Source organism: Lathyrus oleraceus, chromosome 7, assembly GCF_024323335.1.
Source record: "Lathyrus oleraceus cultivar Zhongwan6 chromosome 7, CAAS_Psat_ZW6_1.0, whole genome shotgun sequence".
NCBI lineage: Eukaryota > Viridiplantae > Streptophyta > Magnoliopsida > Fabales > Fabaceae > Lathyrus > Lathyrus oleraceus.
In genome coordinates this window covers 210200599-210227478 of record NC_066585.1, presented here as the reverse complement: position 1 = coordinate 210227478, position 26880 = coordinate 210200599, and the positions used below count along the sequence as shown (strand labels likewise).

General features: G+C 33.9%; 1 protein-coding gene across 1 annotated transcript; it reads left to right on the top strand.

Moving 5' to 3' along the window:
- Positions 1 to 20626: 20626 nt before the first annotated feature.
- Positions 20627 to 23667, top strand: LOC127101588 (50S ribosomal protein L19, chloroplastic). Its single transcript, XM_051039041.1, has 5 exons — positions 20627 to 20895; positions 21728 to 21964; positions 22059 to 22145; positions 22235 to 22368; positions 23418 to 23667. The coding sequence occupies exons 1-5, from the start codon at positions 20761 to 20763 to the stop codon at positions 23515 to 23517; spliced, it is 693 nt and encodes a 230-aa protein (XP_050894998.1). The 5' UTR covers positions 20627 to 20760; the 3' UTR covers positions 23518 to 23667.
- The last annotated feature ends 3213 nt before the right edge of the window (positions 23668 to 26880 follow it).

The window sequence follows — 26880 nt, the reverse complement described above, 5'->3', positions numbered from 1 at the left end:
GTGATGATTTTGTTGGGAATCCCATATCGGCATATGATGTTATTTTTTAAGAAACGGGCGACTACGTGCTTTGTGACATTCGCATAAGATGCGGCTTCCACCCATTTGGTAAAGTAATCTATGGCCACCAAGATAAATTTGTGTCCGTTTGATGCTTTGGGTTCTATCATTCCAATCATGTCGATGCCCCACATAAAGAAAGGCCAAGGTGATGCTATGACATTCAATGGGGTAGGTGGTACATGTATTTTGTCAGCATAAATTTGGCATTTGTGGCATGCTCTGGTGTAATGATAACAGTCGACTTCCATCGTCAACCAGTAGTAACCTGCCCTTAGGATTTTCTTTGCCATGGCATGCCCATTGGCGTGTGTACCGAAAGACCCTTCGTGTATGTCCCTCATAAGCTTATTAGCCTCGTGTTTGTCCATACACCTCAATAAAACCATGTCATAGTTTTTCTTGTACAACACCTCTCCATTCAAGAGGAACTTTGATGCCAACCTTCGGAGGGTCCTTTTGTCAAGGCTGGACGCCTCTGCTGGACATTCTCGCTTCTCCAGATACTGTTTGATATCAAAGAACCAGGGTTTACCATCTGGCTCTTCTATTGTCGTCAGGCAATGAGCGGGTTCGTCAAAACGCCTAATTTCAATGTGAGGCTGATGGTTGGGCCATATTAATTTGTACATGGAAGTCAGAGTTGCTAAGCATCTGCCATCTGATTCTCTTCTCGAGGAATATGAGAGAAAGTGATTTCGTCGAACTTTGGGAGTAGCTTTAGTACATAATCCCGGTATGGAATTAGGTTAGCATGTCTCGTTTCCCAGTCGCCTCTGATCTGATGTATGACTAGAGCGGAGTCCCCGAATACTTCTAGTATCTTGATCTTCAACTCAATAGCTTCTTCTAACCCTAGTATGCAAGCTTCATACTCGGCCATGTTGTTTGTGCAGGTAAAACAGAGCTTTGCGGTGAACGGTAGATGGAAGTTCTTGGGAGACACCAACACTGCCCCAATTCCATGGCCTATTGCATTTGAGGCACCATCAAACATGAGCATCCAGCCCGCCCTTGGCTCAAGACTTTTCTCTAGTTCAGAGTCTTCAACATCCTTAATAGCTATGATGTTCTCATCTGGGAAGTTAAATTTCAAAGATTGGTAATTCTCAAGTGGTTGGTGAGCCAGATGATCTGCTAATATGCTTCCTTTGATCGCCTTTTGCGCAACATATTGGATATCATATTCTGACAACAACATCTGCCATCGGGCAATTCTACCAGTGAGAGCTGGTTTCTCGAATATGTACTTGATGGGATCCATTTTAGATACCAACCAAGTCGTGTGAGTTAGCATGTACTGCTTGAGACGCTTAGCGGCCCATGCGAGTGCACAACAAGTCTTCTCGAGTAATGAATATCTAGTCTCACAATCATTAAATTTCTTGCTCAGATAATAGATGGCATACTCTTTTCTACCAGTCTCATCTTGTTGTCCCAATACACAACCCATGGACTCGTCGAGCACAGTTAGATACATGATGAGAGGTCTCCCTTCTGCAGGGGGCATCAGAATCGGTGACTCTTGCAAGTATTCTTTGATTTTGTCGAAGGCTATTTGGCAGTCATCGTTCCACTCCACACCTTGATTCTTCCTCAGAAGCTTGAATATTGGTTTACATGTTACAGTAAGGTGAGAGATAAACCTGGCGATGTAATTTAGTCTCCCCAAGAAACCACGAACCTCCTTTTCAGTCTTCGGTGCAGGCATGTTCTGAATGGCTCGGACCTTGTCAGGATTTACTTCAATTCCTTTTTGGCTTACAATAAAGCCTAAAAGCTTCCCAGATCGAACCCCAAATGTGCATTTGTTAGGATTAAGTCTCAACCTAAACTTCCTCAAATGAGCAAATAGTTTCCCCAGGTTGGTGATATGTTCTTCTTCTGTCTGGGATTTGGCAATCATGTCATTGACATACACCTCAATCTCTTCATGAATCATGTCGTGAAAGAGAGTCACCATGGCACATGGATATGTTGCCCCAGCATTCTTTAATCCAAACGGCATTACTTTGTAACAAAAGGTGCCCCAAGGGGTAATGAACGTGGTCTTCTCCATGTCCTCGGGATCCATTTTAATTTGGTTGTATCTAGAGAAACCATCCATGAAGGAAAACACGGAGAACTGAGTTGTGTTATCCAATAATACGTCAATGTGAGGTAATGGGAAATCGTCTTTGGGACTGGCTCTGTTTAAGTCTCGGTAGTCTACACCCATGCGTACTTTTCCATCTTTCTTTGGTACTGGTACGATGTTGGCAACCCATTGTGGGTACTTAGCAACTTCTAGGAAACCAACGTCAAACTGTTTTCTCACTTCTTCTCTGATCTTGAGAGTCATATCTGGTCGAGTCCTTCTTAGCTTTTGTTTGACCGCAGGGCATTCTTCTTTAAGGGGAAGCTTGTGGGTCACGATATCAATGTCTAATATGGGCATGTCTTGGTATGACCAAGCAAACACGTCGTCATATTCGCGGAGGAGCTCTATCAACCTTGTCTTCACTGTATCTTGAAGTGCGACGCCTACCCTCACTTCTCTCTTATCTTCTTCTGTTCCCAGATTGATAACTTCAATGTCTTCTTGGTGTGGTTGAATGACCTTCTCTTCTTGTCTGAGTAATCTGGCCAACTCTTCAGAGAGTTCGCAATCTTCCTTCACTTCGTCTTCAGCTTGGTAGATTGGACAATCAAAGTCATATTAGACCGTAGCAATGTCATTATCAATGGTCTCGGTGGTGTTTCTGCATGTTATGATTTATGCAGTTTATTTAGAAAGTGCGTGTATAAAAATTGATGCCATTTTTGTGATAATAAAAAACGAAAGGAAAGGAACAAAAATTTGGATGCAAAACGTCATTGCATTAATGATAAAAGCTCTTGAAAAAAAAGATAAAGGATGCCCTACAACACGCCACTATGCCTTGGGCAAAGCACAAGGTTTTGTCTAAAATAATAAAATTACTTTTGAAATATTTGGGGAACTTCCACAGCCTTCATGTTTGTTAGTTCTTCATTAGGTGCGGCCTGACGCATCCAGCTAGACACCCCCTCTTCGCGGTCTTCTTCACTGATCATCGCCACCTGCTTGCCAAAGATGTGGCTAGCGCTAGTGAATGTTTTCTCTACAGAAGGAATCTTCTCTTTGTCAGGTTGGTTACCGACTTTGTTTGATGACGGGTCATACCCCAGGCCAAACTTGTCTTGTTTCTCTTTCACTTCCACCACTTTGCCCCAGTCTTAAGCATTTTCACTTTCCATAACAGCCTTAGCTCCTTGCCACGAGGCCATGGATGGTCCAGATTCCGGGGTCTCCAGTGTCTGTTGGATGGTCATCATATTTACCACTTCCAAGGATTGGAATGGTGTCTCAGTGATCTCGCCATCCACCTCGATATATCGGAAAGATGTCAAGTGACTAACCAAGATATCTTCCTCTCCTCCAATCACAATCATCTTGTCATTTGTAATGAATTTTAGCTTTTGATGCAGAGTGGAGGTGACAGCTCCTGCAGAGTGAATCCAGGGTCTCCCAAGTAGGCAACTATAACCGGGATGTATGTCCATGACCTGGAACGTGATATTGAAAATAGTTGGACCTATCTTGGTTGGTAAGTCAATCTCTCCTATCACTGCTCGCCTTGAACCATCAAATGCCTTTACGATTAAGGTGCTAGGTTTCATACTTATCCCTTCTATTGGCAGCTTTATCAAAGTTGTCTTCGGCATGACATTCAATGAGGAACTTGTGTCCACTAATACCCTTGATAGTATAGTGTCTATGCATTTCAAGGAGATATGTAGAGCTTTGTTATGGTTCTTTCCCTCGATTGGCAATTCATCATCATTAAAACCCAAGAAATTCCCAGTGGTCACACAAGCTATCACATCATCAAACTGTTCTATTGTTATATCCTTCGTGATATGTGCGGCGCTCAATACTTTTAACAACGAATTCTTGTGTGCTTCTGAGTTGAGCAGTAGAGATAACATGGATATTTTGGAAGGTGTTTGATTTAGCTGGTCCACCACCTTATAATCGCTCTTCTTGATTATCCTTAGAAATTCCTCAGCCTCTTCACAAGTGACTGCAGCTTTAAGGGACAGGTGCATGTCTTGCATTTCTTAATTAGGGATGGGGATCTGGACAACAACTTCCTTCCCTTTAGTCTTTGCAGAAATATCAGCAGTTCTCGGTGCGAACACTCAGCCACTACGCGTCATTCCTGTTGGCCCCACAATTGAAGTGACATTTGGTTCGTTGATCATCAAAGGTTGATCTTTCTGCCCCTGCTTAAAAGCTCTGGGCTGATATATCCACGGGACTGCCTTCTCATCTTTATATTCGAATGGTGCTAGGAACTCTATCACCAATGGGCTTATAGGTATTTCTAATTTAATATCATCATAAGGGATGTCCACCACGGCTATCTCTTCCTGGCGCTTGCTCTTGACACGACAATTTATCTATAACTCGCCTCGATCCAGCATTTGTTGTATAAAATTCCTCAACTCTTCATTGTTCTCTTCAGCAACTAACTCCTCAGGGATTAGACCACTCTTCAGCAATTGTGCTCCTATCCTGGTGATATGGGTTTGAATCTCTTCAACCTTACGGATCAATTTTCCTTGATCATTCTCCTCAATGGCACTGACGGAAGCATCCTTGTGCGTTGGCATAGGATTGGTATTCACGTTCGGGCGTTTCGGAGTGAAAGAGATGGCCTTTGCTTCGATCAAGTCTTGTACCCGATTTTGAAATGCAAAACAATTCTCCAAGGTATGACCAGGTGCTCCCATGTGAAACTCACAATGGGCGTTAGCGTCGTATCCAGGTGGATATGGAAAAACAACTGGCTTTAACTCTCTCAATGTCAGAAGGCCTTCCTTATGCATATACGAGAATATCTGGTTATAAGGTACTGGTAGGGGATCAAGTTGCCTTCTTGGAGGTCTTGGCTTGAATTGTCTTGGTGGTGCGGTATTTTGCTGATGGTGATGTTGTTGATGTTGTGGTTGATACATTTGTTGTTGCTACATTGGTTGTTGATAAGGTATGGGTACCACGGCGGAGACTTGACCATATGAAGCTTGTTGCTTCCCTTTATATTTTCTGGATATGGCGTTTGTTTCACCTTCTCTTTTCTTCGGGAAGCCTCCAGAATACTTCTTCGGTGCGGTAGGGGCTGCCATAGGTCCTGGGATCTTTCCATCCCTTAACCCCTTCTCTATGCGATCTCCAATTGTGACTAGATGTGCAAAGTCAGATGTTGCACTGCTCACTAATCTATCAAAGAATGGGTCCTTCAAGGTGTCTACAAATATTTCGGTCATTTCCTTTTCAGACAATGGTGGCTCTACCTGAGCAGCCAACTCTCTCCACCGTTGGGCGTATTCTTTAAATGACTCACTCTCCTTCATATCCATCCCTTGCAACTGCATTCGGTCGGGTGCCATATCTAAATTATATTTGTATTGACGGATAAATGCGTCATCCAAATCTTCCCAGCTTTGAATCCGCCCTTGCTCTAAGCTCATGTACCATCTCGGAGATGCTCCACTCAGACTGTCTTGGAAACAGTGTACAAGTAGTTTGTCATTTTCGGTATGAGCAGCCATCTTCCTGAAGTACATTACTAGGTGACTTCTTGGACAAGTCTGTCCTTTGTATTTCTCAAAATCAGGAGTTTTAAATTTAGTCGGGATGACTAAATTTGATACCAAACGCATGTTCATGGCAGAGGCACCGAAGATATTGTTTCCTTCTATGGCTTTGATCTTCTTTTCCAAGGCACAGAGCCTATCTGCAGCAGGATCTGGAAGTATCTTAGGCTTCTGTTGATCAGGCATATAGAAAGCATCATATTGGTCATCTCCAATTTCGGATCCATGATGAGTAGACGTATCAGAAGGTTCTGCACGATCCCCATCTCCTTTGCCTCCTACTGGTATCTGAACCAATCTCTTATTGGTGGGGATGTAACCCTCGTCTTGGGGGTTCAGACCTGGTGTGCTATCATTCCTTTTTGCCCTAGCTTCTTCCTCCTTAATCCTCTCTCTTTGAGCGATTGTGAGCATTGTCTCCAACAGCTGATCCGTCTTCTCTTGGATCATATTGATATATGTCCTCATGGTAATCTGGTTAGCCTTAACTTGCTCTAACGTCATCTTGTATTTGCTTCACGTCTCGTAGCGATGTTGATTAGTCAGTGTGGCTGGATAAAGGGTAAAAAGGTTGGGTAAGTTTTTTGAATTTTTTATGAAGCGTGATGCATAATGAAGACGCGAATGTTATGCGTATTTTATTTTCAGGGAATCGTTCGAGTTTCATTAGTTGTTAGTAATTCGAAGAAACAAGAAATACTTAGAATAGCAATAATGGAGTAATTTTTTAACGTCATTCATTCAAGTACATAACATAGGGGTCCAAAAGGTCATAGTTCAAAAATACATTTGTTAAAGGAACAAAATATAAGACATAAGAAAATTAAATTGCTGGCTTTCTGGCTTGAAGCTCTTCTAATTCCTCCTTGAATCTCTTCAGCAACCCTTTACAGAGCAGAATGAAACTGATTATGGCTGGAGGAGTGATATCTTCCTTTAATTCTTCGACTGCGTCTCTTAACTTCCATGGTAATTCTTTAGCCGCCCAATTACAGAACCCCACTAGCCCATCGAGTTTTGCACGAAACTTATCCCTATCTCCTTGTAAGAAATCTATGGTCTTCTTAAAGGATTCATAATCTTCAATTATATAGTCTCGCTCCTTCAACCATATGGAGTTGTCATGGCATAATGACTCTAGCTGGTTCTTCCAATAGCTGACAGACTCCCTTGCATCTCTTACTTCTCGACACTTCTCCTCCCATATCATGGGTGAAACCCTAGAAGCTTCAGTGGCTATATTCTTGAGTCGGCGCTCCTGATCTACTTTCGCCTTTGCATGACGGACGGAATTGGTGAGTTCTTTTATCTGAGTCCCAAGTGTATCCCTTATCGTCTTGTTTTCCTTCGTGGCTAGATGCCACCAACGCTCATTGTCTTGACATTCTTTCTGAGCTTGTCGTAGTTGACCCTTAAGAGTATCTAAACAATGGTCAACTTGTTCTAATCCCACTCTGATCTTTTTTCTCTTATGCTCCTCTTTGTTGAACTTCTCCATATGTGCCTGAAGTTGTACCTCTTTTCTCTCAAGCTCCCATTTCATGGTGTTTTTCTCATTGATGGTTTGTTGGAGTTTTATCTGCAACTCTTCATTCTCTTTTCCTAACTTGGCCATGGTGGTCTTGAGTTCCTCCACTTCTTCAATAGGGACATGGGTGAGCTTAGGTTCAGGAAGAGGTACAGGTGCTCGAATGACGAATGGCATTTTGATCATCTGCACCCTTTCCTTTACCCACTGAAAATATGGTTCTTTTGTAATCCCATTTGCTCTCCCTAAATCAACTTTCCCTTTTCGATTGACATTCTTCCAAGCTTCTTTGATTCGTTGGAATAAGCTAGGATTCTCAACCCCAAAGTCAAGTAACAAGAAAGCTTCCAAAGACTTTGCCTCTGGAGGGCCTTCCATTGGGTAGCCAAGTTGTCTAAGTGATAGAACTGGATTAGCATTTACACATCCTTGAGTTCCAATAAGCGGTAGATTTGGGAAATCTCCGCAACTGAATATGATGTCTACATTGATGTATTCTTTGGAGTACCAAGAGAGATCCTCAGATCGGAGTGATCCCAATCTCTGAGGCCAACTAACATCTGTCTGTTCAACCCAAGCACCTGTCTTCAGAAGATGTTCTAGAAACCACTGATATAATAAAGGAGCACAACAAGCAATCAATCCCTTCTTCTTAGTATACCTATGACTTATTTAATAGTAGACATCGACTAACAAAGTGGGTACTGGGTTCCTAGTAAGGAAAACACAAATGGCAGCCATGTCTACGAAACCATTCATATTTGGGAACAGGACGACGCCATAGATGGCCAATGCAATAGCAGAGTAACAAGCATCCCAACTTTTTGCTTTCAATAGGGTATGAGCTCTTTCCAAGAGAAAACTTAGTGAAAATCCTTTGGTATCCCCTTTGGTCTCTAAGTTAGCCTCTGCTTCCTTTTCATCCATGTGAAGCACACTAGCAATGACCTCAAGGGGAAAAGATTCATCTATCCCTTCAAATAGTGGCTTGTTCTTCATAGGAATCCTAACAAGACGCTCGAATTCTTCCAACGTTGGTGCTATATGGAAGTCTTGGAATGTGAAGCATCTTAAAGGTAGGTCATAAAATTGGGCCAAAGTGATTAAAGCTGTATAGTCTACTCGTTGATTGAGGATGCTGAGCAGATTGCCATAATTCTTCCCAAAGTTGATCATGTATACCGGGTGCATCTGAGCAACCAATTCACGTAAGCTCTTTAGATCGGGATCCTTGAACTTGAAAGAGTAAATGTTTCTTTTGCTTGATTCCATGTTTCTTGAATTCCTGCAACTCATGATACTCAGATTCCTTGGAAATAAAATAATATGAATGTTGTTCTATGAATGATATTATGCGTGCCACATGCAGGTTAATATATAGGTTGTGAGAGTGGGTATTCTTGGTTACTAAACAAAACCCTTTTGGGAGGATGCTAAAGTTAAAAGGTTCCCAAAGTCATCAATCAATATTTAGGAAAGTTTATTGTCATGATGAAAACTCATATGCAAATAACATCCCCAAACAGAGTCTCGTTTGGGTGAGGCCTTCGTATGGTCCCAAAGAGGAAGACTCCTAGTGGGTCCATACTACACAACTCTCGAGTCCAAGGTTCTAATAAGGTTCTCAGAGTCATAGATCGAGGTTGGGAATACCACTGTAAGGTAGTAATACGCCCAAGGGACCTCATCTGATTGAGGCTTTCGTATTAACCCAATAAGTCTGGGACTTTTCAGGTAGATACTACATAACCACCAGATATAATGAGTTAAAAGGTCCCTAGAGTCATTGATCCAACTTGAGAATACTATCGTCGTGACGAAAACTCGTCGGGCAATAATATTTCAAGAGAATCTCCTCTAGGCGGGGTCTTCGTTTCTTCCCAACAAGGAAGACTCCTTGTGGGCGCCCACTACGCAACCACCAACTTAATCTTATGGTTTTTCTCAGACTCGGGTAGAGAGCCTATCTCACAAAGTACCACCAACCAGAGAACCCCAATAACACATAGCCAATAAAACATCATACAATAATTATGACAACATAACAATAACAGAATAAATGACAAACAGATAAACAAAATTAACAAATAATACATTAATTGAACTAAATTAGGCCTCACTCTCTTTTTCTTGGAGCTAGTCCCCAGAAGAGTCGCCATCTGTCGCATCTCGAAAAATATGATTCCTCGCGATGGTCGCGGAAAAAATTACGTTCAAACAGAGTCGCCACCGAACTTTATTTATCCTAACAAAGGGATAGGAAAATATCGATAAAACCTTTAGGAAATGGAATAATGGTCGTCGCAACCATATTCGGATTCGGGAGTGGATTATGTAAGGGGAAGGTATTAGCACCCCTTACGTCCGTTGTACTCAACGGGAACCTTTTAGTTCTAATTTGCATTTCGAGTGTTAATTTATGTTTGTTTATTATCTTTGGGTTATAAAATATTAAAAATAAAAGTGGATGAGAACCTCAGAAAGGGAAAGGGGAGGTTTTTTATTAGTGTGCTCGCGAAGATATAACAATCTCCTGCCTATGTATCCTTATGATATAATAAGGAAATCAGAGCATTCGTAGTTCGGGGAACTACGGTTTGTTGGTGTCTTTTAATGAACAACTGTTTAGATCGCGTTCTAAAGGCTAAACGTTGGCTTGTCTACTCTCGGCGGAGGCTTAAGCACTAGTTTGTTGCGCGCATTAGAAAGGATTAACAGTGTTCTTTCTAAAAAGAGTTTTGATCACACGAGGGTGACAAGTTGGATTAATATGTTTGACGTTTCGTTTGATTGGTTGAGATGTTTTTGGTTGGATGACGATTACTCGGATAGTTTGAGTAAGACAACTCGTATCCTAACAGCCGGGAAAGGGAATAGAAGACTCTAGACCACCCTCTTTTCATCCTTAATTATAAAAAGGATTTGATAATAATTAAGATGTTTTGAATGGATGGCGAATACTCGGATAATCGAGTAAGATAACTCGTATCCTAATAATCGGGAAAAGGAATAGAAGATTCTAGACCGCTTTCCGTTTCATCTGAGTATTTATGAAAATAAGGTTGTATATGGTTGACGTTTTTTGGAATAAACGACAAGTACTTGAATGGCTGAGTAAGACAACTCATATCCAAGCATTTGAGAAGAAGAATTGAAAACTCAAGACCATCTCCTTTTTCGTATCATTTGTTAAGAAAATGATTTGATTAGGTTGTATATTTGCGGAAAAATGACAATTGTTCGACTGACCGAGTAAGAAAACCCGTATTCGACCAATTGAGGAGTGAAGTTGAAAACTCAAAGTCAACTCTTTTTTCATTTGGATTACTGTGAAAATATTTTGATTTAATCGGGGTTTGGAGGTTTGTAGAGGAACGATAACTATTTGACTAAACAAGTAAGGGAACTTGTACTCAAATAGTCGAGGAGAAAAATTGAAGACTCAAAGTCATCTCCCTTTTTATTCCTTAATGTAAAAGAATTTGATTTATTTGCGCTTAGGTGGATTAGAAATGACGGTTGTTCCATTAATCGAGTACAAGAGTTCGTGTTTAAATAATCGAGGAGAGGAGTCGAAAACTCAAAACCATTTCCTCTTTTATTCTTAAGTGAAATAGTATTTGATTGTGATTAGGTATTTTAATTCTTAAAAAAAGAATATTCAATGTTGGATCGAGGTTTTAAATTCGTATTTTCGTGAATGAATTGAATTTATTTAGTGAATAGTTCATCTAATCGATTAATTAAAACCGATTAGGTCTCACTGTAAGAAGACCCAAGAGTAAGCCATGTGAGGTTGATGGCGATGCTTTTACAAGCGATCGACTTACAAAGGTGTTTTGAAAATGGGCTCGACTTTGAATCGAGAGATATGTGATTTATTTTTGAAATTGGTTTGAATGACTTTAAATCGGTGAAACCGACATAATCTTCCCACAATTATAACATGTCATCCATATGCACTTGAGACTCGGTATAAATGAATAAACACAAAATAATCATGCACATACACTCCACAAGAAAACAAACAATTATCTAAATTATAAGTGACATTAATAATAATATAATTAATTAATTAAACATTTAGTAGATTATTTTGATTAAATAATAAGTGATTAAAAAATGATGATATAACCAAATAATTGAATATTTACCATTAAATATTAATAATAATAATAACAATATAATTGCATATTTACTATTAAGTATTAATAATAATAATAATATATAATTATAACTTTGAAAGAAAGTAAATAAAATAAAATATTGTTTTTTGTTTGATAGCCATAAAATTCTAGTATATATTTTATATGTACATAAATAAAAGAAAATAAGTGAATAAATTAAGAAATAAAAGAAAATGGGCTAAGCTGAAAAAAAAGGGAGTTTGAATAGAAAAAATCTTTTGGGCCCAACCAGAGTTGACCCAAAACGAAACCATCAAGGTCCTGAATGGCTTGGTCAAACACTGACTTTCTAGGGAGATGTCTGGGCCGTTGGATCAGAATACTTTGACCTGGTCAACAGATCAAAGGGAGGCGCGTGAGGGTACACCATCATATGGTGGGGGGATCCACACAGGATCCCTTGGTTGGCTCAGAAGTCAACAAAACGCGTGGCGCTGGAAGGAGGGTCCATGTGGCACCCATGCAACCACCACCACCTACACATAAAAGCCATTTTTTTTGAGAGAGAGAGAGAGTCATTCTCTCATTCTCATTCTCTCTCTTTGTTCAGACCAAATTTGCTCTGCAACTTCCCTCTTCCTCTCCGCCGCTCTCCTCACGGTCAAACCTGCTGGAGAAGACGGTGGCGGCTGGCAAACCGCGGCGGCGCCACCCTCTTCTCCAGCGACTTCCAACCCTCATCCAAAAAAACAAATACAAACCCTACCTATTTTCCGCTCCTCTATCCAAATCCGACCTTGGTTTCTCAAGAATCCTCCTTAAATGGTCGGATCGAGACCCTCCTTCGAAACACAAAACTAAAACCTAGACCTAAACTCTCTCTCTCTCTCACGCGGCCAAACGAACCCTAGTTCGTTCTTATCCTAAACACAAACCTAAACCGTCAAAACCCTAACCCTAAAATTCGAGATTCAAACTTCTACAGACGCATTTTGAAGAAATTAAAAGAGGGGTTCTACTCAGTATGTAGAGGCGAAAATGAATGATGCGAAAGTTTGAACGAGAAAAGGAAGATTTACTTGGGTGAAGTCAACGTCGGCGACGTCCCCTACTGCTTAAGATGAGTCCTCTTTTCTTCCCTTTATGCTCCTTGTCTTCCTTTATTTTTTGTTTTGAACCTTGTTGCTGTTTTGTTCGAATCTTAGGGTTTGGATGAATTATTAATTATTGTTTGACTGTTGCTTCTTGATTTTTCCAGAACGTGTGCTTTGTTTGGTTCGAGGTTAACAGAAGAAAAATATTTTGATTGTTTTCTCTTGGATTTTCTTAAAACGTTTTTCACTGTTAATCTTGGTTGTTGTTATATATACTGTGAATTTTGTTTTTGAGATAACTTGTTGGATTATCTCTTTTCCAGAATTTATGGGATAATTATTTTATGGATTTAAGGTTGTTTGGACTGGATATTGGAACCTATTCTTGAGCGTTCATCTTGGTTTACTGTGCAAAGAATTAATCTGTCCCTCTTATCAATTATTTTTCAGTTTTTTAAGTGCTTATTTGATAAGCTATTTTTAATTCTTGAGTTGGTTTTGCAGGTGAAGTGATGTTGATTTGAAAAGGGGGGCGCTTGCTTTTGGAATTGGGGCGCTGCAAGAAGAGTTTCTTTGGCAAGGTTTTTGAAGCTTGCTGCTTCAAACTGTTGGATTTACAATGTTTTCTACTTTTCCTCGAATTCATCTGATGTAACAGAACTTTTGAGACATGTTGTATAATATTTGGGATTGGTTATGTAACTTGTACAGTTTTAATTTGAAACTTTTTTTGGATAATTATGTAACTACTTTGGATTATTTGGATTATTTGGAATTTGGAATTAATTAGAATATCTTAGACTATGAAAATTTAGGTTAATCGTGTAACCCTTTGTATTATGCATTGCCCTTTTTTTTTAATTATTTGTAACACTTGGATTCAAAAATTAATTATGCAATTAATCCCTTTTTAAAAAACATTCTAAACTTCATTCCGATATCTCATTTGTGTTAGTTATTTAAAATGCTTAAACTCTAAGTCAAATTAAAAATGGATTGGACCATTATAGAATACCAATTATTGTTAGCTTAAATGAGCAATCATGAAATGTGCACCCTAAGCAATAAAATAATTCCAAAATGAGCTTTAACACATTCTCCATATTCTTTTCCAACAATCCAACTTAGCTTAAAACAAATACATGTTTAAAAATGCAATTTGAATTTAGATAGTTACGAAGGATTGAAACTTTGGCCTAAACATGTGGAAATGAGCTTATACAAGTGATCATAGAAAATATCCATGACTCTTAATACTTACTAATAATCAAATAGATTTTGGATTAGTAATGTAAAAAGATTCAAACCACACTTTGCAATATTAATCATGGACATGTTTATGTGAATGGACCTTTTTTAAAACCAAAAGTTCTCATGGATAAACCAACATGAGCCTTGTTAACCAAAATGTACATACTATCCCATACTTCAGTCAATGGCCATAATAGACAAAAGCAACTAGTGTCTTCTTAAGGATCTTAACAGATGACAATGTCATTGAAGACTTGATGTCACCAAGGGCTGAGAAACCCTAAAATAGAACCTATGTCTTAAGATAAAATTCATGTTTCTTAGCATTGGGTAGGGAATGCTGGTGAAAGATTTTTTCTTACCCGGACAAAATTGGGGTATGACAGGTGGGTATTCCCAAAGTCACAACCAATTCCTTAGATGTTATCTTTTTCCCCATACCCATATATGATTCTTTTCCGTCTTTAGGAAGGTCCAAGTACAACCCAAATTCTTCTAGTGTCGGGGCTAGCACAAAATCTTGAAATAAGAAACATAGTAGGGGTGGATCATAAAATTGCACCAAAGCAGTGACAACCTCTACTTTTACAAAGACTCTTAAGAGATAAGAATCCTCTCATACTTAAGTGTGAACTTCCTTTGAATAGAGTTAAGCATTAGGCCTTAAAGAACCTTTAGGTTTTGTAGATCTGACATATGTGCCTTAATACGAAGAATTGTCATTTTATTTGAGTTCATTCTCACAAAGGACCTACAACAGATTTTGAAACCCCCAAGAAATGGTAAATGTATACAAAAAGGCCAATTTTAATGCAAATGATATGATGATATGAATGTCATTTGATTTTAAAGTCTTTAGGGTTGGAGTAACATGTAAGTATGCCCTATATTGGATAGGCTTCTTATGATTAGATCGGATCTAAGATTAGACTACTCAATCGCCTCACTTGTAGGATATAAAGCTTTTGGTAAGATGATGGCCCCAGAGTCATGGACTATACCTTTGTTTTACCATGAGAAACAGCAAACATTCCTACGGTAATCCTTCTGGATAAGTCTCGTCTAGGCTGAACCTTAGTAACGACCCTTGCAGATTGATAACATAAGGTCACCCTTGCAGGTTAATGCATTAATTATGAATATTATACTTATTTTAAAATATTTCAATTAAGATATAAATTCCAAGATAAAACTCGATTAAAAATTTAAAAATATGCAATTTCTAGTCATTCAAACTTTTAACTTTACATATTTTTCACATAACTTTTTATTAATATAAATTTATTATTCTTAATATTAAAACTGACCATCACTCATTTTTACAAATAAATAGAAATATTAGTAGTAAAAAATAAGAATAAAATATAAATAAAAATGTAAGTACAATCAGTAATAATGAGTTAATATTTTACAGTAATTTTAAAAAATATTGTTTTAATTTTGAATACAATAATCATAATTTAGGTTTATTTGAATTTACGGTAATTGTCTTTGAATGTTGAATAATAGGAAAGTTATATAAAAATAATAAAATAAAATTAAGAATATATATATATATATATATATATATATATATATATATATATATATATATATATATATATATATATATATATATATATATATATATATATATTTATTGTATTTTGTATAGGTTTAGTCCATTGTTTTGAAAATTATTTTTTTATTAACCATGTATAATAATTACATACCGTTTTGTTTGTAATAAATTGTTAATACTTAAAATCATTGAAAACAACTAAAATGATAGATGCATTAAGATGTATTAAGTGTGTATTAAATGTGTGATGAATTAACTGTGAATATTATATATCTTAAAATATTCTAATTAAGATATAAACTCGAAGATAAAACTGGATTAAAATTTTAAAAATATGTAATGTCATTCAAACTTTTAACTTTACATATTTTTCACATAATTTTTTATTAATATGAATTTATTATTCTTAATATCAAAACTGACCACCACTACTACAATAAAAGGAGGTAGGTTATCATTGAAAGCTAATTTATTTTATTAATAAATTTATAATTATAAAAAGGGAATGTGTTGGAATATTGAATAATATGGAAGTTATATAAAAATAATAAAATAAAATCAAGAATTAAATATAATTAATATAATTATTTTAGTATGCATTAATTAGAATTGATCACCCTAATATTAAGAAACATTAATTGAAAAGGAAATTAGAAAAAAATTAATAAAAATCATGATTAGTTTAAAATTTAAAATTTTAATGATTTTTCACGAATAAATAAAAATATTAGTAGCCAAAAATTAGAATAAAATATAAATAAAAATGTAAGTACAGTCAATAATAATGAGTTAATATTTTTTAGTAATTTCTAAACAAATTGCTCTAATTTTGAGTACAATAATTATAATTTAGGTTTGTTTGAATTCACCACAGTTGTATTTGAATGTTAAAATATAGGATAGTTATATAAAATAATAAAATAAAATCAAGAATATATATATATATATATATATATATATATATATATATATATATATATATTTTATGTTGTTTATTCTATTGTTTTGAAAACTGCTAATTCATTAACAGTGTGTAATAATTACATACTATTTTGATTATAATAAAAGGTTAATTGTGATGCATGGGAAATGACTTAAAATCACTGAAGAACTAAAATGATAGTATATGTATTAAGTGTGTGTTAAATATGGGATGCATTAATAGTAAATATTATACTTATCTTAAAACATTTCAATTAAACTGTTAAATATGGGATGCATTAATAGTAAATATTATACTTATCTTAAAATATTTCAATTAAAATATAAAATTTAAAATAAAACTTGATTAAAAATTTAAAAATATGTAATTTTTAATTATTCAAACTTTTAACTTTACATAATTTTCACATAATATTTTATTAATATAAATAATTTATTATTAATATCAAAACTGACCAACACTAATACCAATAAAAGGTAGGTAGGTTATTATCGAAAGCTAATTTATTTTATTAATACATTTATAATTATAAAAAGGGGAATGTGTTTGAATGTATGCATAAATTATAATTGTTCACAGTAATATTAAGAAACATTAATTGAATAATTATGCAATGCATATTAAGTAAAAGAATTGCTCAAAGAATTTAAAGGAACCGAGCACCAATACGATTACAATTACAATGAACATATGAGTTATTATTTGATAGATGGAGGAAAAGAATTGATAGATGGAGGAAAAGAAATGTTCAAAGAAAAGGCAATAAAGGCTGAGGACATCCATTTGTTTTAAGAAGTCCAATAAAGGTATATGTTTCTCATTTCAAAGAAAAGAGAATGACGGGTTGTGATCTTTACAAAATTGAAAGATAATCCGATTTTTTTTTTAGATTTTCTAATAGGTCCCTCTTTCTTTCTTTCTGATTCTAATTGAAAACTAATGATATTTGACCTAAATTTAATAAAAAAGAACACAAATATGGAGACGGAACTCATTGGTCATATAATATAAACATATATTATTGAAGATCAAAGTATAGTCGAAATATTAAGTTTTTCACAATATTGTATTTTAAAAATGATATTTATAAAAAACTATTTGAAATAGTTTCAAAATTAAGTGATTATTTTTTAAAGTTTAATATCCAATTTTTTTTCAATAAAATGATGAAATATCTTAAATAACATTTTAATAATAACATTTAAAGTTTTCATTTGAAATTTTTATGAAAAAGTTTTTGTATTTTTTTTTTACATAAAGTTATTTAATATTATTAAAATTATTTTAAAAAACCAAAACGAACGGCTATATATCTCTCCGATTATCAAAACTCAATATTGATCAAAGATTTAATAATATTGGATACCATTTCAATTAAGATGTTTTTTAATAACATATTGAAATAATTGAGTTATACCGAAAGAAAAAACCAATATAAAAAAAAAAACAATCCAAAAGACTCCGAGAGTCTTGAATCTTTAGAAAAATGAACAAATGATTCTATGGTTAAAGCAGACACTTTTTTATATCATCTAAGAGAAACATGATTACTAAAATATGATTCTAATTTTTTAATGAAAAGCTTTGAGTGGTTGAAACATGATTTTTTGAACAAACTACCTATAGTTCACAAGTCTCACATTGTTTGAATTATATTTACTTTTAGGTATATATAATAACATACACACATAACAACCAAATTAGTATCCAAATTGATCAACTTAAAAAAAACCAAACCAAATACTAAATAAAAATTTGGGTATCCATTTTGTTATCTAAATATAAACCGTTATCCATTATAAAAATTTGGTTTTGTTATTGGTTATCCAAATTTTACTATGCGTTAAATTTTTATATTTATATATTTTCATGTTTTATCACATTATAAATCAATTTTATAAAAAATTTATTTTAAAAATAAAATTATTTTTTTTCTTTTCACCAAAAATATTATATTTGGACTTTTTTTTCGAAAAAATTATATTTGATATTTTTTTTTTCAAATAAAATTATTATTTTTTTCTAAATAAAAAAAATATTTTTTATCAAAAATATTTTGTATTTTTTTCAGTAAAAAAATGTTTTTTAAAAAAAAGTTTTTTTTTAATTTTTTTTTTCAAAATATAATTTTATTATTTTCAATTTTTTTATATATATTTTTTTCTTTTTTCTGAATATTTGTTATTTTTTTCTAAAAAAAATTGTTTTTTTTATGTTTTTTAAAATTTAAAAGAAAAAATATTTTAAAACCTCATAAAATTTGTTTATGAACAATTATGAGAGATTTTAGAAATTTGAACAATTTTTTTTGATGAATTATTTATTTTATGAACAATTATTATTTATAGAGATATGATTCATAATTATTTTATTTTATGACCGTTTTTATGTAACACATCATACTTTGGGATTGTTTTTAATCGAGATATTATTTGTGGTGATTATAAAAGTCAAATTTAAAGTAATTTTTTAAAATAAATATTTTTTTTTATATAAAATAGTTTTATAATTAGTGAAAATAAAAAAAGTTAATTAAAATAAAATAAAATTATTTTTGATATAAAATTGATTTTTTAAAAATATAGTTTTAAAAACTATTTTTTTATAAAATTGGTTTTGAAATTGATTTTTTTAAGAAAATAAAAAATTGGTTTTAAAGAAATTGATTTAAAACTGTTTTTTTTAAACTATTTTTTTGTTGAAAAACCGGTTTAAAACCGAGACGATCCACTTATAAACCGATTTCTAAAAAATAAATTGGTTTTTTGAAAATGGTTTTAAGAACCAAACCGAACCATATATATGGTTCAATTTGGTTTGGTTCATGATTCATGCACACCCCTATTTCCAACTGGATCTTCCAACACTTTCCACGCCTCTCATGCTGACCTATGTGGTACAACGAGACTTTTCCACGTGCTTGCTCTTTGATCCCGCTCATAAGGAATTAGGTAATATAAAATTTACACTGTACGACAATCTCCGTGAGACACACCATTCGATGAGATATCTTTATGCTCCGAATGGATGGCTTGTAGGTCACAACCGAGGTATCAAAATTTACTTGAGCGAGTCATTAATCTGTAGGGTATTCCTAGAGCCCCAATTGTTGCTGCTCTTCCCACAGTACATCGTAGAGATGTTATGAGATATTTGCAGAATACCTTGATAATCTGATCCCATGAGATGTATGTAGTGTGCCAATCCCTCATCCATGAAGTTGTGCCTTCAACTGCATCCAGTATATTCAGGAGGAGCATGATAAGACAAATCACTTGGAAGACACTTTTAGGAAGACCATTGTAGAGGCCATGATAGCCAGACATGAAAGCCTTATAGTACAAAAGACAAAGGAGGAACCGGGGGTTCAGATATACTCAACGGTTGACTTTTTCTTTGTATTTTGATGATTTATATTTTGTGAACAATGTATGATTTTTAATTTGACTTAATATATGATATTTTGATTGAATTACATAAATATATCGTTTGATTGAATTATATATGACATTTTGTTATCAATGTATGATTTGATAAAATTATATAAAATTTATTAAAATATATCAAATTTATAAAATAAATAATTCCCAAAAGTGAAACTTATCCACTTGAGGGTTAATACGAAAGTTAATTTCCGTATCATCCATTCAATTATGAAATAAACACTTTATCAAAATATCAAAATATAACATATGATTTATTTCTAAAAGTTAATTTATGGACTGACCCTTTAATACAAAAGTTAATTTTCATTCTATTTTTTGATAAAATGGAATGACTCATATATAAAGTGTTTTGGTCTTTATGAGAGACATCAAGAGATTAACTTTCTTATTTTTTGAAAGATATTTTAATTTTTTTTAAAGACGACTCTTCTCTATAAAGAGTGGGAAGAGTAATTTTTTTTCTATTAAAAAAAAGTAGTTTATGAGAAATTATGTGACAAAGACTCGACTCTATTACTTTTAAAGCCAACACAATTTATTTAGAGAAGTTATGGACAACACACTTTTTTTTGTCAAAGCACTATATTTTAAATCATACTAGTACATTTTATCCTTTTTATTAATTAATATTTATATGAAGTATAAAATATTTTATGCATCACAACTATTTATAAAAATTATTTTAAAAATAATTAAATAAAAGTCAAACATAAATAAAAGTTTAATGATCACACTTAAGTTATAAACTCTTATAAACTTTATCCCATAAAAAAAATTTGTTGGAAAAATGTTTGAGAGTGATCTTAACATTATTGTTATCTTAATAATTAAAATAAAACATTGTTCTTATGATAAAATAGGTGGCGTCAAAACATGTCCATGATGGGCCGCAATTTTGGACCATTAGATTCATCTCATCTTCATTATGACACCGATCCCTCCTTTGTGTAGTTGCTGAAAACTGATTCAGTGCATGAAGGTGCACCACAATACTAATACTGATTCAGTAAATCGAATCATTTTCCCGAACGATAAAACATAAACCCTAACAACACCAGGGCTTTTCTTCTTCCTCTCTAGAAACCGGACATGGCTTCACGAAAGCTCTTCTCGTCTCTACTCCGTTCACCTCTCACTCGCTCTCCACCGGAATTTCATTTTCCGAACTATTTCCGGTCACTCTCTTTCTCCAACCTTACTTCTCCTCTTTCTCCGCCGGTCGATGTAAGCGCTTTCACTCCATTTCTAATTTTCTTCTTCTTGTTGTTGCTTATGCATGATTGAATGAGTAATTGAATTGAATATGAAATAAATAGCTAGATTAGGTTCGTTCATGTGTTGAGTTTTTCTTTTTTCAAGATTGTGTTTCAGTTTAGGTTTTGCCATTTTGTATAAGCTATGGGAATTTGGGATGTGGGTCTGTTTGGATTGACTTGGTTGGGATACGAGACTGTATGTAAGAGCTTATGAAAACAGCTTCAGCTTATTTGCTCTCTAGGATAACTTATTAAAAAATCTTATATAGCTTATACAAAAACAATTTGATTTTTTATAAGGGAAAACCACCATTTTAGTCCCTGTGATGCAGTCTCACATTGGTCCCCGACTTAGCCTAAAATCCAATTAATTCATCCATTCTTCACTATGTTAATCACTTATTCACTTTAGTCCCCCCTAACATCGTTCCTTCCTAGCAATTTGCTTAAGAATGATGATTTTCTTTCATTTTGGTCCCTGTTTACATCGAGATGCCATTTGGTCATACTTAGTAGCCACATTAGCATATTTTTATTTAGTTAACGTCGGGGACTAAAGTGACTAACCGAGTGAAGATGGGATGATTTAATTGGTTGGAGACTGAGTCAGAGACTGATGTGACAGCGCGATACACTTTGAGGGATCAAAATGGTTGTTTACTCATTTTTTTAATCTTTTGTTATAGAAATAACTTATATATGTGCGTTTTTATGAAAATTGCTTATAATATAAGTGCTTAATTAATTTGTTTATCCAAACAAAGATAAAGCTTTTAGTGTGCTTATAATTTCTTGTGCAGGTTACAGGGTTTTCTCAAACGAATGCATTCTTGAGAGTTGAGTCTGGTAATGGTTTGACTAGATTGCCTTCGGTTCAGCATGGTTCTATGCTTGTCCCTCATTTCCAAAGTAGGTTTATGTCTACCGAGACGAATTCTGTTGATTCTTCTTCTCAAGATAGTTCCTTACTGGAACCTGAAGTGCCTCGTCCCATCAAATTTAAAAGATTAGATAAAACCGCGAGGCACATTATGCAGGCATGTGATTTCCCTTTGATTTGTTTAATAAAGGGATTTGTTTGTGTTGTTTAATCATTTGTAAAAATTGTTGGTATTTATTTATATCCTTTAGATTTTAGACAAGGAAGCAGTGGAGGAGGTGAAAGGACAAAGAGAGATGCCTGATATAAAGCCTGGTTACATTGTGCAGCTCAAAGTGGTAAGAAAATTTGTTTTTGAAGATATATTAGTACTTGTGTTTTGTGTTCATGAGAATTGTACGGTTTTTTATTATGTCTGATATGATAGGAAGTACCGGAGAACAAGAGGCGTGTTTCAATTATAAAAGGGATTGTTATTGCAAGGCGTAATGCTGGACTCAATACTACATTCAGAATTAGAAGGATGGTAGCTGGGGTTGGGATTGAGTCTTTATTCCCACTGTAAGTATTACATTCCATATTTTTTTGTACATCTGCTTGTAGACTTGGAAACCAGCCTCCTTCTAATTGCACCTTGGCTGGAGTTTTGTAGAACTGAGCTATAATTTCTTAATCTGCTTGTAGCCTTGTATACATGCTATTTTGAACTGGTAAAACATAATCATGTGATTCATGTCTCTGTTTGTTGACTTTTAAGAAGGGTGTAGTTAAATAAGGTAATGCCTTGATCGCTTCACTTGCCTCCCAGAAACTAGAATATAAGGAATGGCTTCCCTGAAAACCTTATGATGTTGTGTTGTGATGATCAAGGTAGTCAAGCACGAGATCTTAAATAGGATCGGACGGTCTGTGAAAGATCGTAAAACCAGGTTCGTAGCACGACACTTAAGATCTTATTGAAGGGTAAAATGGTAATACATATATACATATACACACAAAAACATGAAAATTATAATACATGGATATAAGTCACAAAATTCAACCAATTTAATTAATAACTTAATCATCATTCCATAACTTAACAAATCCAAAAGACTTTGTTCAAAATAAGTAGCTCAAAAAACATAAATATAACAAACAAGTCTAATCATTTAAGATATCATGTATTCCCATATATAGTCATATAATAGGCAACTTCAACACGAAAGATCTTAAGACTCAACACTCGATCTTGACCACAAAGTGCACAATTTTTTTCCTCAGATCGTAGCACTAAAAGGAAACTTAAGCACGTAAGATCGTAAGACCCAACACTCAATCTTGATGACACTGGTGATGATAATTATGCAAATTCTAGTTACGAGCTCATTGTTTAGGCTCTTCTATTGCATTTTGGTTTCCCCAAAAACTAATTCAAAAAACACACTTTATGTCAGTTACTATAGATAAATATTTCATATTTGCAATATGAAGTTAATGTGGTGTGTGTGCGCGCGCGCATGGAATCCAGTTCAATGTGTTTTGTGTTGTGATATTATAATATAAAGTTGATTGTGCTTAAGTCATATTACTTATGGGTTAATTCCTGAGCCATGTGATACATATGACAGGTATTCACCTAACATAAAGGAGATAAAGGTGCTGGACAAGAAGAAAGTGAGAAGAGCCAAGCTCTACTACCTGCGGGATAAAATGAATGCACTTAGATAAATACACTTATACTCGGTATCTTCATTTGCATCAATCTTTATTCTGTTGGAAATTTTGTGATTAATAATTTTGGTATACACTTAAACTCAGTATCTTCATTTGCATTCTGCTGTTTTGTTGTCAGTGAATCTAGATTATTTACTATTTCAATATGGCTCATTTACCTACTAAAATTATACAATTTTATTGTATCATGTTTTGGAAAGGTTAATGTGTAAAATCATAATAAGGCAAATTCGTGTAAAATTTTCTCAAACTTGTGCTATGATTATGATTATGATTATTTCCGCTGTTCCATTGAAATTGTTATCATGATAAAAATGAAACCAGCAGCAACAGGTTCTTCACGAGAATTGGGTTATTATAATGACATTGACCAATTTCAAAGTGCAATTAAGTTTATATTGGGTGATAAAATCTGTTGACCCCTTTTCACTGGGAGTAACATGTTAGTAATTTTTGACCAAAATGGTTGAATTAGACATTTGAGACTGTAATGAGAAAAAAGATCGTCATTTTAGTGGTGTTGTAATCAGTTTTAGAATTCAATTTGAGACTAATCAATTTTGTTTTGCTATTAAAATCAATGCAAATGAACCAATTACCCGTGTCTTTGTTATGTTGTATCTGCGATTAAACTTAATCTGCTGTAAAAAATTTCCTATAAAATTTTTGTTATAAAATTCCGTTATAATCACAACTAGTAACAATTCCGTGCGTCCGCATGGATTATATTTTGAGGGATTATGTTATTGGACACGTTATTGTTAATAAGATGTTTCAGGAATATTGAAATTGAAGTAAATTATGAATAATGCGTAACTTTAAAATCAATAAAAGAGAATAAAATAAAGGAATTAATTGAAATTGAAAAAAAGTAAATTTTAAATAGATATGTTAGATACAATGTTGTATTAATGACGAATATAGGTTATACATATGAAAATTAATAAATATGTAATTTAATTGAAGTTTGTAGCTATAATGATATTATGGGTAAAAATTAATAAATATGGAAATAAAAAGGAATAGTTAAAGAAGACTGAAATGATAAAAGTTGTAAATGTTAAAAACGTGTAAAAATTTGTAATTTTACTGTTGCATACTAGTAGTTGATTTAAAGTTTCAATTTTACTGTTGCATAGTTGATTTAAAGTTTCAATTTTATTGTAATAGTAAGTCAGGAATGAGTTTGGGTTTTGGAAAACAAGTTTGTTGTGTCCAAAAATCTAATTAAAATAAAATGAATACATAAACATTATATTAGATATTTATGTAATTTAAATTTATATTTTATGTTGTGTTTTGTACTATAGTAATGTAATGGTCTTGTATATAGTTGTATTAAGAAGATGTAAAATGCTGTTAATAAAAATAAAAGTAATGCATATGTTAGATTTAAACATACACTGTCATGCAGCAATCTTGTGAATTAGTAAACCGTTAGAATAAGTTGCAGCGGGGTGAGAATTGTTGAGATGATATATGTCTCGATTGACCACATGTATAATATAACTGTGGTGAATGTGGTATGTAAGAAGGAAAATTTTGCAATCAATAAGAAGTTAAATTGGCCTATTTGACAATTGTTGAAGAAAATAGATTAAAATAAAAGGAAATGACTTGGTTGCTATTGTGACAATGAATTAAATTATGACAATTGCATTAAAATTTATCATAGTAAATGAAATTATTATTGTGATGTATCTTATAAAGATCGAGGAAGACCTCTTTATAAATAATATTTGTTGTTGCGTCTTTTATATTATTGTGTTGATCATGTATCAAAATCTTGATCCCTTTCTTTGAAGTCACCTTTGAAATTGCAACATATATTTAACAGTGACTAAAAACATCTCATGACGAATATAAACCAACTCAATCAAGAGATTGACCTTGAGATTTGTTGATGGACATTGCATATGACATAATAATTGAAAATTGTCTGCGATTTAATTTAAAGGGCCATGGAGATTGTGAAGGAGACATATCCATATATTGTATGTAAATGAGGTTTCCATGACCTTTACCACCCATTATCCTTGCTTCTAGTACATGGTTCACCTCTTAGTCACAATTAAACATGTTCCGTTACACAAACCCTCTGATTGATCAAGGTTCCTCATTAGCATTACACGTGTGCCAATTTTCAATTTTATGTGATGTCTTGGTAATCCTGATGTTCTTAGAGAGTTGAGAAATTTTGGACTTAGTAGTTCTATAACGTCCATGTCATGTATTTCAGATCTATCGATTAAGTTGGAGCTGTAGTTAGGGGTGTTCAAAAGCGAACCAACCCAATAGAAAACCGTAAATCAAACCAAAACCGTAAAAAATGCATTTGGTTCGGATGCGTTTGGATCATTTAAAAAAAACGCGCAGTTTGGTTTGGTTTGCGGTTTGTATTTTGCAAACCGAACTAAACCAAACCAAACCGTATTATGCTACAACCCAAACTTCACGTATCCCACATCCAATCGAAAACCCAAACTTATTATGCCTTAACCTTACAAATATTCTCTTACTCACACCTAGGGTTTTAGTTTCAACCTTCTCAAATATCTCAGAGTAGTATCGCGCATTCTTCTCATCTTTTTTGCCATGTATATCTCACATTTTCTACTCTAATCTCTCATCTCTTATGTTCTTTATTTTTGATCTTCTCATTTTTATGATATTAGTTTCTCTTTCAGTTACATTTTTATCACACCTTTCTACTCTAATCTCGCATCTCTTATGTTCTTTATTTTTCATCTTCTCTAATCTCTCTTCTCCTCTGTTTTTTTTATTATAATATTTTTGATATTGTTTTATGCTACTATTTTATATTTATTATTCCAGTTTTGTCTAATCTTGTTTTTATATATTGAATGAGATTTTTTTTTATAAATATGATCAGCTTTATTGTTATTTGGTAATGTATGAATGACTAAACACAAAGTTATGTTGTTCTCTATAGGTGTATGTATGACTCAATGAAAATCTTATAAAAAACCGAACCAACCCAAACCGCATTGGTTTGATTTCTAAAAGCCAACCGAACCAAACCAACACATGCTTTTTTATCTTGCGATTCAGATGATTTTTAGCGTCAAAACCGACCAAACCGCACCGCGAACACCCCTAGCTGTAGTAGTCTCTTGACTCACCTTAAAGAAAAAAAAATTCCAATGCATTAGAAAATGAAATAAGTGACTTAAACTTATAAGAGTAATGTTGTAGATATGAATAATTATCTGACATTCTTGCAAGAACTTGTTCATTGATCTTTTCAAGTGTTTCAATGCTTGCAGCAAGAATAGTTCGACTTTTGAGATAGTCATATGAATGATAATTATCCAAAAAAAATCGGATACATACTCT

Bases quoted from the DNA above. Each gene is read 5' to 3' on its own strand.
- LOC127101588 (XM_051039041.1), top strand. From the start codon at position 20,761: ATGGCTTCACGAAAGCTCTTCTCGTCTCTACTCCGTTCACCTCTCACT. The intron at 22,146-22,234 runs GTAAGAAAATTT...CTGATATGATAG, and splicing joins ACATTGTGCAGCTCAAAGTG to GAAGTACCGGAGAACAAGAG. The intron at 22,369-23,417 runs GTAAGTATTACA...TACATATGACAG, and splicing joins ATTGAGTCTTTATTCCCACT to GTATTCACCTAACATAAAGG.